This window comes from Piliocolobus tephrosceles, chromosome 9, assembly GCF_002776525.5.
Source record: "Piliocolobus tephrosceles isolate RC106 chromosome 9, ASM277652v3, whole genome shotgun sequence".
NCBI classification, from domain to species: Eukaryota; Metazoa; Chordata; class Mammalia; order Primates; family Cercopithecidae; genus Piliocolobus; species Piliocolobus tephrosceles.
In genome coordinates, this window is record NC_045442.1 from 118,506,487 (window position 1) to 118,521,491 (window position 15,005).

At 47.9% G+C, this 15,005-nt stretch overlaps 1 protein-coding gene across 1 annotated transcript in view; it reads left to right on the plus strand.

The window, feature by feature from the left end:
* The window catches only part of CCDC3 (coiled-coil domain containing 3), a 103,365-nt gene extending 90,292 nt beyond the window's left edge, over window positions 1-13,073 (plus strand). The window contains exon 3 of the mRNA XM_023223328.1: window positions 11,048-13,073. Coding sequence (XP_023079096.1) covers window positions 11,048-11,311 — 264 coding nt within the window. The 3' untranslated portion in view covers window positions 11,312-13,073. The remainder of the gene's footprint in view (window positions 1-11,047) is intronic.
* Window positions 13,074-15,005: the final 1,932 nt, after the last annotated feature.

A 15,005-nucleotide genomic window follows, 5' to 3' on the forward strand; every position in this document is an offset into this window, starting at 1 on the left:
TCCACAGCCTCAGTCCGTGGTTCAGCCTACCACTCTCCACAGCCTCATTGCTTTGCCCTGACGTCGGAAGGGAGAGCCTGACTTCAGAGCCCTTGCAGGACCAAGCACACAGGTCCACAGAGCAAGGGGTAAGCTTTGACTGGACCAATGACCTATTCTTCCCTTGGGCAACAGCAAATACTCAAGACATGGAGCTTAAAGCGCTGATGGGGGGAGCTCAGTGTACCTCAATCAGCCAGGGTTGGCACACCCACACTCCATGGTCGGGGCAGGAAAAAGCATGGCCCCCAGGCACCCCACTGGCAGCCACCTGTCAGCTGCTGGGGATGGTGGGGAGAAGACATCATCAGGTCCTTTTGCCCTTCCTCCCCTGTGGCCTGGGATGCCACGGAAGCTAAGCACACATCAGAGGGCCGATGGTCACCTCTTTATCTTTACAGAAACCTGAGATTCCAGAGACCATGAATGGCGCTCTTCCTTCCCAAGGGAATGCCTGCATCAGCCAGGCTGTAGTGCCCTCATAGCCTTCCTGCTGTTTTCATGGGAGAGAATTAACTGGCCGTGACTCGCTAAGGACTGAGGTGTCCCCAAGGAGGCTTTGACTAAACAAGCAGAGGCATCGAAGGTTGGAAGATGTCTTTCAGATGCTGTAACTCACAGGACCATGAGTGTCCAAGGACACCAGGTAGATGGAGCCTTGCACCTAGACCAGTGACCTATCCACTGTGATATGGATTTTCTGGAAACCTAAAAAAAAATAAAGTAGAACATCTTCCTTCCCACTTCACCTGGACACCTTCTTTGCACTCACCATGGACAGTGGTCAGCATTAAGAAATCACAGTTCTGGCCGGGTGCAGTGGCTCACACCCGTAATCCCAGCACTTTGGGAGGCCAAGGCAGACAGATCACAAGGTTGGGAGTTTGAGACCAGCCTGGCCAACATAGTGAAACGCCGTCTCTACTAAAAATACAAAAATTAGCCGGGTGTGGTGGTGGGCGCCTGTAGTCCCAGCTACTTGGGAGGCTGAGGCAGGAGAATTGCTCGAACCTGGGAGCTGAGATCGCACCACTGCACTCCAGCCTGGGCAAGACTGAAACTCCGTCTCTAAAACAAGAACAAAAAAATCACAGTTCTTAGCCAAGGGTGATTTCAGCACCCTTCTAGCCCTTGGTAGTTCTAGAAAAAGGATTGACAGTTGAAATCAGTATTCCATGACCTAGTGTTTCCCAGGCTTCTTTGTATCACAGACAAGAGAAAATGTTTGCAAAACTCCCTGGGAGAAACACAGGAGGCTGCTCATAACTGAGCAGCTAGACACTCTTGTTGTCTATTTTTGCTGTGTGTTGGAAATCTCCACCAGAGGCCGATGAGATTTGAGGTAAAACAAAGTTAGAGAGGTTTAATGCTGGACCAATGTGCACAGCTGATCCTAAGCATTACATTAGAGAGGAAGCCATAATATGCAGCATTCCCGAACCTTTTTTAACTAGAACCACCCTTTTGGTCCCCATGTAAACATCTCATGAAATGAGTGTCCTGGAGACTCCACTTTGGGAAACCTTTGTAGTAGATTTATCTGAAGACATGGCTTTATGATCTCTGTAGTGGAACTTACCTAATAAACCCCCCTTTCCTCTGATGGCAGGCAATTCACCCAAGACAGCTCAGTGTTTCCTGGTTTTAATCATGGGCCATCAACAGGACTTAACCCCTGGCCATTTAAGATCTTGTCCCCCCCTCCCGCCCCCTCTTCCCACATCCAGCTGCTACTGCAATCCAGCTCTCAGCAGGGCTGGCCCTGGCCCCAGCTTCTGAAATGTGATCCCTTCTCCTGCATTTACCCAGGTTTTCCATCATCTAGCATCTGCCCTCCCAAGATGGATTTTCTTTTCTCATCTGCGTCATGTCCCGCAATTCTTAAGGGATTTCGTATGGGGATGTACAAAATAACCCAGTCAGCAGGGGATGGGCAGGTGGGGGCAGGCAGAAAAGAAAGTAAGGAAAATACACCAAGTTCAGGGCTCCTTGAATCCAGCTCCCAGATCTTACCAGAACAAATGGTCAAAACTAACTTTCTTCTTTTTTTCTTTGAGACAGTCTTGCTGTCACCCAGGCTGGAGTGCAGTGGTATGATCTTGGCTCACTGCAAACTCCTCCTCCCGAGTCAAGCGATTCTCCTGCCTCAGCCTCCTGAATAGCTGGGAGTACAGGTGCCCACCACCACACCTGGATAATTTTTGTATTTTTAGTAGAGATGGGGTTTTGTCATTGTTGGCCAGGCTGGTCTCAAACTCCTGACCTCAAATGATCCTCCAGCCTCAGCCTCCCAAAGTGCTGGGATTACAGGTGTGAGCCACTGCACCCGGCAAAACTAACTTTATTCCTGGGAAATGGAGCTTCACAGGGATGATGGTGAATCCAGCCTCAGCATTAAAAGGTAGCTCCAGCTTCTTCACTGGTTGTCCATTTTTGAGTCATTGAAAATGACTTGCTTCTATTTCAACCTGCATCTCTTCATTCATTTATTATAAGTGCTTACTGCATGCTAAGTGTAGGTGCAAGAATGAAAAGATGGAGCCGTTGTGTTCAAGGGACTCAGCCTGGGAGAGAGTCAGGCTAACCAACAGTTAGAGCCCTATGTGATAAACTTGACAATGGAACCAGGAAAAGATGACAGGGCTCTTCCTTATAGGAAGACTTCAGAAGGAACCAGGAAGGCATCACAGAGGAGGTGACTCTTGAACCAAGACTTGGAGAAGAAGTAGAATGTCATCATTTGGTTAAGGTGTGAGCAGTGGATGAGCAGAGATTAGTGGAAGGAATTAGATACAAAAAATCATAAGACACTCAAGAGGACCTAGTATGGTGAGAGAGCAGTTCCAGCAGCAAAGGTCAAGCTCAGGCGAACAACAATCACAAAAGCTTTCATGTGTCCTTCATCCTACACCAGGTGCCACATCAGATGCTTTACCCTTATCATCTGATTTCATCTTCAGAGCAGTTCTAGGGAAGAGGCATTATTAGGCCCATTGTACACATGAGGTGACTTGAGCCAAGACAGGTTCTTTGACTTAAGGGAGACCTCACTGCCCGATGGTGAGGTTGAGTGGGCTCCCTGAACCATGGATTCTAACAGGTATCTGGGTATGTGGAGAGTGGGATCCTTTAAGGCAGAATTCAGTCCCAGAGTTGCCTAACTCCAAAACCCCTTCCTACCCATGCTGCCTGGCTGCCTCCTCCCCAAGCAGCATCAGGAAGCGGACGCAAGAGAGGCTGCTGTGGCCCGGCCCAGCTAGGCCGGGTGCTGCCTCATGGAAAGAGAACTCCTGCCCCAACCTCTTCCCTGATCCATCTCCACCCTCCTCTTCATTTGCCTCCCCTCCAGCCACAGCTTGGGCATGAGCGTTCCCTTGGTTTGGGCTCTTGGCACCAGGGAGGCAGCTCTTTTGACTTTGGGTGGAGGAGAGAACAAACTGCCAAGCCACATGCAGCCAGAGGCATCTCAGGTTGTCCCTCCAGACAGTCCTTGGAAGAACTGCCCTGCTGTCACTTCCCAGCTTTGGGAGTTGTCTCAGCAGCTCTGGGCATCCTTGAGCCTGGTCCTGTTGAGTCATTCAGGAAACTGTTCCGCGTGGACGTGGCTCTCCACCCACCTCCTCACAGATCTCTGTCTCTAAAGAGTTTTACAGGATGGAGGAACAGAGCTGCATTTCCAACCTGTTTATGGAAAAGGCCAAAAGACACTGTGGAGGATGTGGGTGGAGGCCCAGTGGCTTCCCACCAAGCTCCCCAGAGTCCCTGAATCATGTGGATGATGAAGGAATCTTGGCCTCTGCCCTCCACTGGGTCAGAAAACACAGCGCCATGTAAACTTTTCAGAATTAACCAACCAACTGCAGGACCAGAGCAATCCCCTACAGACCCTTCTCCACACTGAGTTGATGTTCCCAAGCAGGGCACGGGGCAGGCTCTAGGCGCATCTGTCCCATGTCAAAGGATGCATTTTAGAAACAGTTGGTCAGTCGTGTTGGGAAGAGCTGGTTTGTTCATTTCCACCTGGAGCCAGTTGCAAACATTGGCTGCAGTACATTGAGATGGAGTCAATGGGACCTTTGACAAGGATCATGGAGACCTTGAACCATGACCTGGCAGCCAAAGCCATCATCACAAACCAGCATCTGAATGGTGGGAAAGGGGTGAGATGTGGGCAGTGAGGTTCTTGGGAGTCTCTAGCACCAGGTGTTTTTTTCAGTACCTTTGTCCTTCGTCCATTCTTTGCCTATAGACCAGCTGCCCTCCAAACCCATCCAATTCCCACCTCTGTTTGCCTTGAGCCCCTCTTGAGATTAAGATTCAGCATCTCTTCCTTGTAAAGGGCCAGATTTTAGGTTTTGTGGAATCAGCTGTTGCCGCTACTCAATTCTGCCACTGTAGCACAACAGCTGCCACAAACAAAACAAACTGATGAGTATAGCTATGTTCTAATAAAACTTTATTCACAAAAAGAGGGGGCCAGATGTGGCCCAGAGGTCAGCGTTTCCTGATCACTGCTCTGGGTTTTCTTTTTTCTTCCTTCTCATTTTTGAATCCTGAGAACAGGAACAAAGAGTTAAAAAGGCAAGCTATTCATCTGTGTTGTTGCTTTTGGACTGCTCTTCCCTTATATTTTTACATTTCAGGAAGTACACTTTGTCTTGTCTTTATAGGTGGTTATTTAAATTAAAAGCAGCTGTGAAAGGCAAGAATCCTCTTGGTGACTCTTTGGTCTGTCTGGTGCCATGAGATAGTTTTTTTAAAAACGTACTGTCTTTTTGTTTAGCTTCATACAAACTTGCTATATTGCAGAATAACTGGGGAAGACTTTCTGCATCATACAGCACCAGGCACAGAATAATGCTTCTTGCCAGAATGAATGAATACATGGAAGCCAAACTGTTCAGAAATGACAGAGGTGATTCTAGATGGTATCATGGATATAATTCCTTAACTGCTCAAGATGTTGATTGTGAAACTTTGTCACACCTGAGCTTCCCGGGGAAACCAGAAAACTTATACGAAGACTTCAGGTAGAGACCTGGGTGAAGAGCTCTCTGCGGATTTGTCCCATAACTGGAAACAGGTGACCAAAAAAGGCCGTGTTAAGGCCACTCAGTCTCATGGATGCATAAGCACCTATCTTGCCATCCCTCCCCGTTGGCCTGTGGTCCTAAGGATAGAGGGTGATTAATAACTAGTGAGCCTGAGTCAGTCTTTTTTTTTTTTTTTTTTTTTTTTTTTTAGACTGGGTTTTGCTCTGTAACTTAGGCTGGAGTGTAGTGGTGCAATCATGGCTCACAGCAGCCTTGACCTCCCAGGCTCAAGTGATCCTCTAGCTTCAGCCTCCCAAGTAGCTGGGACTACAGGTGAACACCACTATGCCAGGCTATTTTTTGTTTTTATTTTTTAGAGATGGGGGTCTCCCTGTGTTTCCCAGGATGGTCCTGGGCTCAAGCAGTCCTCCCACCTCCGCCTCCCAAAGCACTGGGATTACAGGCATGAGCTGCCACGCCCGGCCTAGTGAGCCAGTCTTGCCTAGTGAGCCAGTCTTGCCTAGTGATTTAGTCCTCGTGGCCAGGTGAAACCACCAGATGCTCCCTCCTCCAGCTCCCATGAAATACTCCTGTAAAGTGTACAGACCAATGACTGGAAAACAGTCATGATAACATGAAAAGGGGAAAAAAAATTAGAACAGAAAACCAAGTAACAGCAGGACTCCAGTTTTCTTTGAAATAGTTACCTGTTCACACCCATAGAAACAATACTAGGAAGAAATAGATTACAATGTCCACAGTGATGATCTCTGTACCATAGAATCATTGATTTTGATTTTCCTTTTGTTACTCCCATATTTTTAAAAAATGTTTTTCTACAACCAATGTGTGCTTTGATGGTTTTAAAAAGTGTTATTTTAGACAGATAAGGAAGAATGGATATCCCAGCCTAACTTTTGTCTTTTTGAAAATAAAAGAGCAGGCTCCCAGGGCAATCTTCCCATCTGTCCCGAGGCAGGCATCCTGTTGGCCACATGGAAACTTCCAGAGAAAAGCTCTGGACAGGCGAATGCCGAACACTGAAGCTACCCAAGCACCTGGGAGGCGCTGAGTGCTGCAGCCCTGAGCGGGACCTGCCTGTGAGGAGTCTGTTTCTTCGGGCTGCCCTGTGGGACTTTCTCTCTGGTTCTTCTTCAAAGAAAATATGGCAGTACCTGTTTCAGCTTGGCCTGGCCTTTCCCTGCTCTTCTCAGTTTACCAAAAAATACCACAAAGTAAAATGAGCAAATAGCATGTCTGGACCTTCTTTTCTTTTTAAAGCAGTTTTAAAAGGAGATGGATTTCATTCGGAAAGCATTCCAAAGAAAGGAGTGTTTCTTAAAGAAACACACATTTTGGAAAGCACAGCTCTCCTCTAGAAATTCTTGCTTTCTTAAACACAGGATTTTCTTTTGAGGCGATGGTTGGGATGCTAGAGGGCTCCACTGGCTTCATCCGCTCCATCGGCAGTGGCTTGGTTCGCGTTAGCGTCGATTCACATGACACAGGCTCCCCCTACTCAGAGGCATGGCCCACTTTGCTGCAGAGATACAGACCTGCCTGCTGTCCTGGGTCATGGCTGTGCTATGTTGGTCATGTCAGATACCTTACTAGAGTCCTTCGATGTCTTTTGCTCCTACTCAAACCCTACCCATGTTAGAGGCCATGAAGACCAAAGAATGGCATGTTCACTGAGGAACTCCACTCATCCCATCTGCTCTTTGCACATTCACCTTTGCTTGGGAATTTATCATTCCCATCTCAGTGATCCTGTCCCTCCAGATACACACACAGATGCACGTCAAGGCGTCCCTCTGTTCCATCTTGGTTTTTACGGCCTGAGTCAAGGTCATCCTTTTGTCTGGGCTCTAAGTCTTGCTGGAGGTGAAATTCATCCTCTTGCTCCCCTGGAGAACAGCTGTGTCCATAGTCGAGGGCTGACTATGAAGAATGTTGTGTCTTAGAACTCTTAACACGTGATCACTCAAGTCCCAGCATCCTCCATTTTTCATGATTTTTAAACGCAGTTTCCGAAGACCGTCATTGAGCCTGCCCTTCAACTCCTCTTTGATGTTATGTTACAGCCACTATTGGGTTCTATTCTTTGAAAATTTGAGCAAGCAGCCTTCCAAAACCCCGATACTCTTGCTGTCATGGACTTTGGACTTCTTTGTCTTGTTCTTGGTTGAAGAATTTACTATAACTTGTAGAAAACTCATGACTTAATGAGGGAGTGTCAATATACAGTGCTCAGCCTGGTACTTGGCCATATTAAAGCCTAAGTTAATAGCTAATATCTATCCACAAGACAATAGAAATACTGTCAGTTCTCCCAGGAATTTCCCATGCCCACCTTCCATCTTTTTGAGGGGGTGGGGGTGGGGGGGGGGTCTCATTTTGGCCAGAAGAGGGCAGTGTTGCACATACGGTCTCCCCTGTAACAACGGCTTCCCCGGGAGCCCAGAGTTTCTTATTAAATGACAGGTATTGCTGGAACATTCCACTTGGCTCCTTTTTCTTAACTGTAGGCCTAAAATGGCCAGGGCAACAAGGATGCAAAAATCAATGTGAACCAGGCCTTCAGGAGCTTGTGACTTGTGAATGTCAAGGCCCTTGAGTCACATTCTCCTAGTGCCACCAGGTATTTGGTGTGTGGGTGTGAATAGCTACAGCGTGCCTTAGAGACTGGAGAGGGAGACACATTACATACACAGGGAAACCCACTGGAAAGCATCATGAGAAGGGACCACAGAGGGCTTCCAAGATGGCCAGGTGGAGCTGGGGAGAACAGCGCTCCAGGCAGAAGGAAGAGCCTCTGGGATGAGAAAGCACTGATGTGTTGGAGGACGAGCTGGATGGGACCGAGTGTGTCTTGGGTATAAAATGTGGGAACAGAAGGAAGAACAGTAAGACTGGAGATGTTGGCCGGGTCCAATCACAAAAGGTAAAGGCTTTAGATTTGACTCTATCCTATCATCACAGCTAACAGTGAACGTTTACTGTGCACCAGGGCATGGTTCTAAACATTTTTCAAGTTAACTCGTGAAATGCAACAACCATGATCATCCCATTGCGAGTGGCCAGGTTCCCTGAGATGGAGGCTTTGGAATAAGAGGTGCAGGTGGGCCGGGTGCAGTGGCTCACGCCTGTAATCCCAGCACTTTGGGAGGCTGAGGCAGGCAGATCACGAGGTTAGGAGATCGAGACCATCCTGGCCAACATGGTGAAACCCCGTCTCTACCAAAAATACAAAAAAATGAGCCGGGCCTGATGGCTTATGCCTGTAGTCCCAGCTACTACTTGGGTACTTGGGAGGCTGAGGCAGGAGAATTGCTTGAACCCGTGAAGTGGAAGTTGTAGTGAGCCAAGGTCGCACCACTGCACTCCCGGGTGCCGAAAAAGAACCCGTCCTAAAAAAAAAAAAAAAAAAAAAAAAGGTGTAGGTGGTGTTTTCAAGAATGCTCCTGGGATTAATACCTGGGGAGGAAAAGAGCAAGAACAGGTGGAGACAGACATCGACCTGTGATCCAGTCTCAACAAAGGCTGTAGCCTACCCCAGGACACCTAGCAGTGGGGACTGCCCTTCAGAGATCTTCCAAGTTGGGATGAGGGGTCTTGGTCTTCATACACTGGTATCAACCAGTCATTGGATACAGGTGCTCCAAAGAAGGGGGCGTGACCTTGGGCAGCTCTCTTAGGCCAGGGTCCGTTTCCGGAGAGAGACTCAGCTTAGGGCTATCAGTCTGCAGCACGCCAAGAAGCTGGGGAAATCAATCCTTTAGTACTGAAGTGGGTTCTGGCTAATGCAGCCCAGAGTCCACTACTCTGAGCCTAGGAAGCTTGCCCAAGGTCTCAGGTCACTCGTCAGTGCAAGAGGCAGGATTGGAAACCAAAGCAGCCTGGCCTCAGGGTCTGAGCTCTTCACCAATCACCACCATACTGCAGTGTAGATAGTGGGGCTCGATGGAGATTATTTTACTTATTTATTGATTTGAGATGGAGTCTCGCTGTCACCCAGGCTGGAGTGCAGTGGTGCAATCTCGGTTCACTGTAAGCTCCGCCTCCCGGGGTCACACCATTCTGCTGCCTCAGTCTCCCGAGTAGCTGGGACTACAGGCATCTGCCACCACACCCGGCTGTTTTTTGTTTTTTAGTGTTTTTTTTTTTTTTTTTTGTATTTTTAGTAGAGACGGGGTTTCACCGTGTTAGCCAGGATGGTCTTGATCTCCCGACCTTGTGATCTGCCCACCTCAGCCTCCTAAAGTGCTGGGATTACAGGTGTGGGCCACCGCACCCAGCCCGACTTGATGGAGATTTCTAAGCAAGAGGAAAGTTGAGGCTCAAGTCTTTCTTTGGGAATGTAGCTTTTGATGAGGTAAAATGGGTGGGAGGAGAAAGACTGGAGATGAGAATACCTCTTTTTATATATAGGTTCACACACATATAAAGGAAATGCCAGCCTTATTACTGTATTAACCCGTTCTCACACTGCTAATAAAGACCTACCCCAGACTGGGTAACTTATAAAGGTTTAATGGACTCACAGTTCCACATGCCTAGGGAGGTCTCACAATTGTGGTGGAAGGTGAATAGGCTCAAAGTCATGTCTGACATGATGGGAGCCAATAGAGCGTTCAGGGGAACTGCCCTTTCTAAAACCATCCGATCTCGTGAGACTTATTCACTGTCACGAGAACAGCATAGGAAAAACCCACCTTCACGATTTCATTACTTCCCACTGGGTCCCTCCCATGACACAATGGAGATGATAAGAGCTACAATTCAGGATGAGATTTGGGTGGGGACACAGCCAAACCTATGAAATACAAAATTCAAAACGTACAAAAGTGAAAATGAATCTTCTTACTCCTGTCCTCTCTGCTCCCTGGATACAGCCATCCTTACCCATTTCTTGCACATGCTTCCAGAGCTAGCGTATGCATATTTAAACAGACACAGACGGGTGCCATACTTCACACTCTTGGTATCACACTATACACACTGTTCTGCACAGCTTTTCAATATGAACACCACTTAGACATTGCTACACCACCATTCACACGGAGCTGTCTTGTTCCTTTAAAAACGGCAGACCTTTGAATTGTGTAGATTCACTATAATTTAATGAACCAGACCTCTCTTGATGGATATTTTTGTTCCCGATCTTTTAGTAATGCCATAATGTTTGCACATGTGGCAACTTGCACATGAGAGTATTTATATGAGAGAGTCCCAGAATTACCAGATCAGAGAGCATATGCAGTTATTTTGACAGAGCCAAATTGGTCTTTATAGAAGTCAACACTCTCCTCCCAGTATGATAGCACCTGTTTTCCCAAATCCTGACTCTGAAATTTTGCCAATATGTGAGAAATAGTAATTCACTGTGGCTTTCATTTTTTTTATGTTATTATGAGTGGGGCCAAGCATCTTTTAATACGTTTAAGAGATATTGACGTTTTCTTTCCTGTGAACTATCCACCTTCTGTGTGCTGGCCAGCCCAACTGAAGGGAGCAAACAGAATCCCTTTTTGCGGAAGGGAACCCCTCCCTTCAGTCGGACAGGCCAGCATTGATCAGAGCCTTTGTTAATTAGGTCACCTGATTCCCCCCCATCCCCGGGACTGTCCACCTTCTCTGTGCATTTCTGCTTTTGGTCTTTTACCAAAGCGGGGCTCTTTCCTTTTTGCTATACATGACAAAAATTTAGAATATCCTTTGAAAACGACATCTTCCAAGGAAGCCAAGTATGGAAAGCAAAACGGAGGCTCTATATTTGAGGCCAGGGCGGGATTCACAGGGTGGAAGGCAGGGAATGTCACCGTCAAGGACATCCGGGGGTTTATCCCCATCCTGGGGTGGGGAATCGGGGTCTGTGTTGCTGTCAGCACTTGGGGAAGCTTCTGGGACTCCCCTGCCCCCAGCACAATTTCTGGGACTCACCTCCTCTCCCTGCACGCTGTCTCTGCCTCCAGCTCATGTGCTCCTCGGTGCAGAAGGCCCTGTTTGAGGAGGAGGACCACGTCAAGAAACTGCAGCAGAAAGTGGCCACCCTGGAGAAGCGCAACCGGCAGCTCCGAGAGCGGGTGAAAAAGGTCAAGAGGTCCTTGCGGCAGGCACGTAAGAAGGGCCGCCACCTGGAGCTGGCGAACCAGAAACTCAGTGAGAAGCTGGCTGCCGGCGCGCTGCCGCACATCAACGCCCGGGGCCCCGTGCGCGCCCCCTACCTGCGCGGGTAACGGGCCCGGGGGCTGCCGGGTGTGCAGGGCCAATCCTGGCGGTAATTGAGAATGAGTGAGGTTTTGTACATGCAGCTGTTTCAAGCGTTGTAGGAGTTTTTGTTTTTAATCACGCATTTGGTAGAGTCTAAATGGATAAAATGCAAGGCTTGCTTTCCCCCTGGGTGCTGGCCTCAACGTCAGACCCCACGCGCTGCCCCTTCCTGGCCTGATCCCAGACACAGTGCAGAAGCGGGATCCCTGAGTGCTGTGTGCTCGCCTGCAGAGCGGCCTAGAAAGAACCCTGACTGGGGAGAGAACACTTTAGAATCAACGTGCTTAGCCTTTATTTCAGAAGAAAATCAGGGTGGTTCTGAGCTCCCCAGTCCAGGACAACCACTAGTCCTGATGGGTGAGCTGACGCTAGTGCTCGAACCTGCTGGCACCTTACTGTACATCTTTGGAAGGGGATGGTGGCCTTGCACCCAAGAGGCCTGAAAATCAACACGTGCAGGGCCTCCCTATCCAGCCGGCATTTTCCTTCCAGCGGAGGCAGGTGAAGACTTAATAAGCTCATCACAGGGGAGGGAATTGAATTAGGAGCAGGGCAGCAGGTAATTAAACAAGATAAATTATACCTGATTTCCAACACCAGCTACGACGAGTTGAAGATGATACCTATGGGTCGTGTTAACACGGGGGCAACTGCCTTGATCGGCCTGCCATGGGTCATCAAACTGCTTCCTAAATTGAGAGAACCTGAGCAATCTATCAGCCACTGCTATCGTCTAACTTCTTGTTTGCTCAGTAATTGTTTTCTAATATCTCTGAATTCAAAGTGAGGTGCCCCAAGACGCTGTGAACTTCTGCAAAGACACCTCCATGCCTATTGGGATCAGGTGACGTGACCTCACTCCCAGCCAGGCTCCCAAAGGGCTCATTCCAGCCGTTCCAATCTCTTCTTTATACAAACACTTTCCCCCAACAAATCTTGTTTGTTCCGATAGGAATACTTGTACATCAGGGCACTTCTCCTTATGTCTGTTCCTTACACCACCAAAGCACTTCTTTGCCTTTCCGGAAAGAACACTTTTAAGACAGTACTATAAGTAAACATGAGAGTATTCACTATACTTATTGCTCAGGCACATTTGAGCGGTCCCAGTTGTGTGATTAAGAAGTCAACTGAGTGGCCTTTTCTGGGTTATCTTCTGATTGTGGCCTTTCAACCCAACAAGGGCCCTTCCCTGCTGTTCCACTGAGAAAGGCTCCTGGCCCTTCATCAGGATCCGCCCCCCAGAGACCACCCAGACACTGCAGGGCCTGGTGATGCTGTCCTCTGCACCGGAAATGACAGGCACTGTCAGATTTCCACTCTTCCGCCTGTAGGAAAGCTGGGTGCTTCGTGTTCTGACAGCCAGTCTGGCGAGATGAGTCTTATGCTGCTTGAGTCTTGGTGGCAGGCTGCTATCCAAGGGGGAGAAGTCTCTGCTCTGCTCTGGACTGGACAGAAGAGAGACTTTTACCCCAGGGCACTCACACAGCCAAGCTTCTGCCACCACTTCATTAGCTGTATTCTCCATAGCGTGGTGTAATAGCAGGTGCGTCTTCTAGTGTATTCCTACTGGGGACATTTCCTCAAAGCAGTTTTGCTCCCCTGCAAGGGAATGGTCAGCCTAAGGGTGATGTACAGCCCGTGCTTGGAGAACCGTGGAAGCTGCACCCCTACTGGTGCATTCTGTTCTGCTTTTGCAATAAATATGAGCGGCGATTTCAACCACAACAGTGAGATGATGAGTGTTTCTTTTGGGTCAGGGAGATTTCAGGATTTCCAGCTTTGGCCTGGAAAAGTGATTTAGATCCTCTGGGGAAATGCCTGTGAGTAACACCTGGGGCATTGAGGAGCCTGAATTCAAGCCTGCTCTGCTGTCCCTGTCTGGATGTGGCCTCACCCCATCTCGCCCTGAGGTTTCCGTTTCTCAACACACCTGCAGAAAAGCAGTGTTCTCCTGCCTGGCTCCTCACAAGGGATAAGCAGTGACATTAATCGATGTCTTCAGAAAAGCACACTGAGATCTGCTGCCAAAGGGGACTCCCCAGACCCCTGTTATCTGCTGCACTGTCATCTTCTGCTGCCTTTGTCATCTGTTAATTGTAGGAATATATTATGCTTCACACTCTAAGAATTACTCAGACCTTGACTCACTGTAGCCAGCCTGTCCGGACACTATCTCTGAGATCCAGGCCATTGTTTACTTTCCCTTTGTGGTACGAGGAGCCCAGGAGACTTCCAAACTCACATAACAAGAGCCAGGTAGAGTCTAGAATCTTCAAACTGCAGTTTCCAGAAATCAAGATAGCAGCATGTGGGCCATAGCTAGCATGGGTTTAAATCCTTGACCTACAGGAGTTTGAGACCAGCCTGGCCAACATGGTGAAACCCTGTCTCTGTTAAAAATACAGAAATTAACAGGGTGTGGTGGTAGGTAGTCCCAGCTACTCAGGAGGTGGAGGCAGAAGAATCACTTGAATCTGGGAGGCAGAGGTTGCAGTGAGCCGAGATTGTACCACTGCACTCCAGCCTGGGCAACAGAGTGAGACTCCATCTCAAAACAAAACAAAACGAACAAGAAATTCTTGACCTAAGCCATGGCCAAAAACCCCAGAAAGTCCATTTATTTAACCACAAAGCCAACATAGGCAAACATCAGATGTAGGGCAACTTAGGTTGAAGTCATAGCCTTACCAGAACTCATAGAAAAATCTCAGTAACTCATTGGAAATGACGGAGACCTCAAAAATCTTAATAGATACATTCAGTCCAATTCCCCTCAACTTATAAACCCTACTGGGCTTTCCTGCTAGCAGAAACAGCAGCTCCCTCCCTGTCTGATGAAGCTGTCCTTACCTTGCTTAAGGACTGCACATGGCCTTTCCTGAGATACTTACTGTGTGTAAAGAGCCCAATTGTCTTCACGCTGCACTCTCGGGACCAGCTACATGATTTGCAGGACCCAGTGCAAAATGACAATTCAGAGCCTGTTATTAAAAAAATTGAGAATTTCAAGGAAGCAACAGCAAAGCATTAAACCAAGTGTGCGACCCTCTGAAGCACAATGCTCCGTGTGACTGCATGGTCAAAGGCCCGTGAAACTGGCCCTGCCCATGATACCATTCCATCTTTACCTCTAGATATATAATCAGATTAATTGGACATGGGGAAATTCACCAAGTCACACTCAGAAAACTGCTTACACACCAAAGTAATTTCTAGATTTTGCTAATTTATAGTGGTTAAAGCCTAAGGGTTATACGGTGGGAATGGATACTTAGTGTCTTTCCTAGATTAGCGAAGGGGAAACCTAAATTTAGCGTGTGCAAAATTTATTTGTATGGGTGTGTTCAAAGTCAGGATTCAATGTACTAGCTCACTCAGGCAGCTGGAGGTGGTTCTTGCTCAGTTACTTGAACTATGGACTCAATGGTAACCTATTCTTGCTCAGTTACTTGAACTATGGACTCAATGGTAACCTATGCTGAATGAAAATGAGATGCCAGAAGTTGCTAGGTATAATTTAGACAAAACGATCCAAAGGATTAGGGAGACAGGAAGGTTCACATTGCAACTCAGTCAGCTAGTTCCTAACTTGACACCTGAGAAGACCTGTAACACGTTCACTTTAGCCATGTGTTGGCATCCTTAAAAAGCACAGAG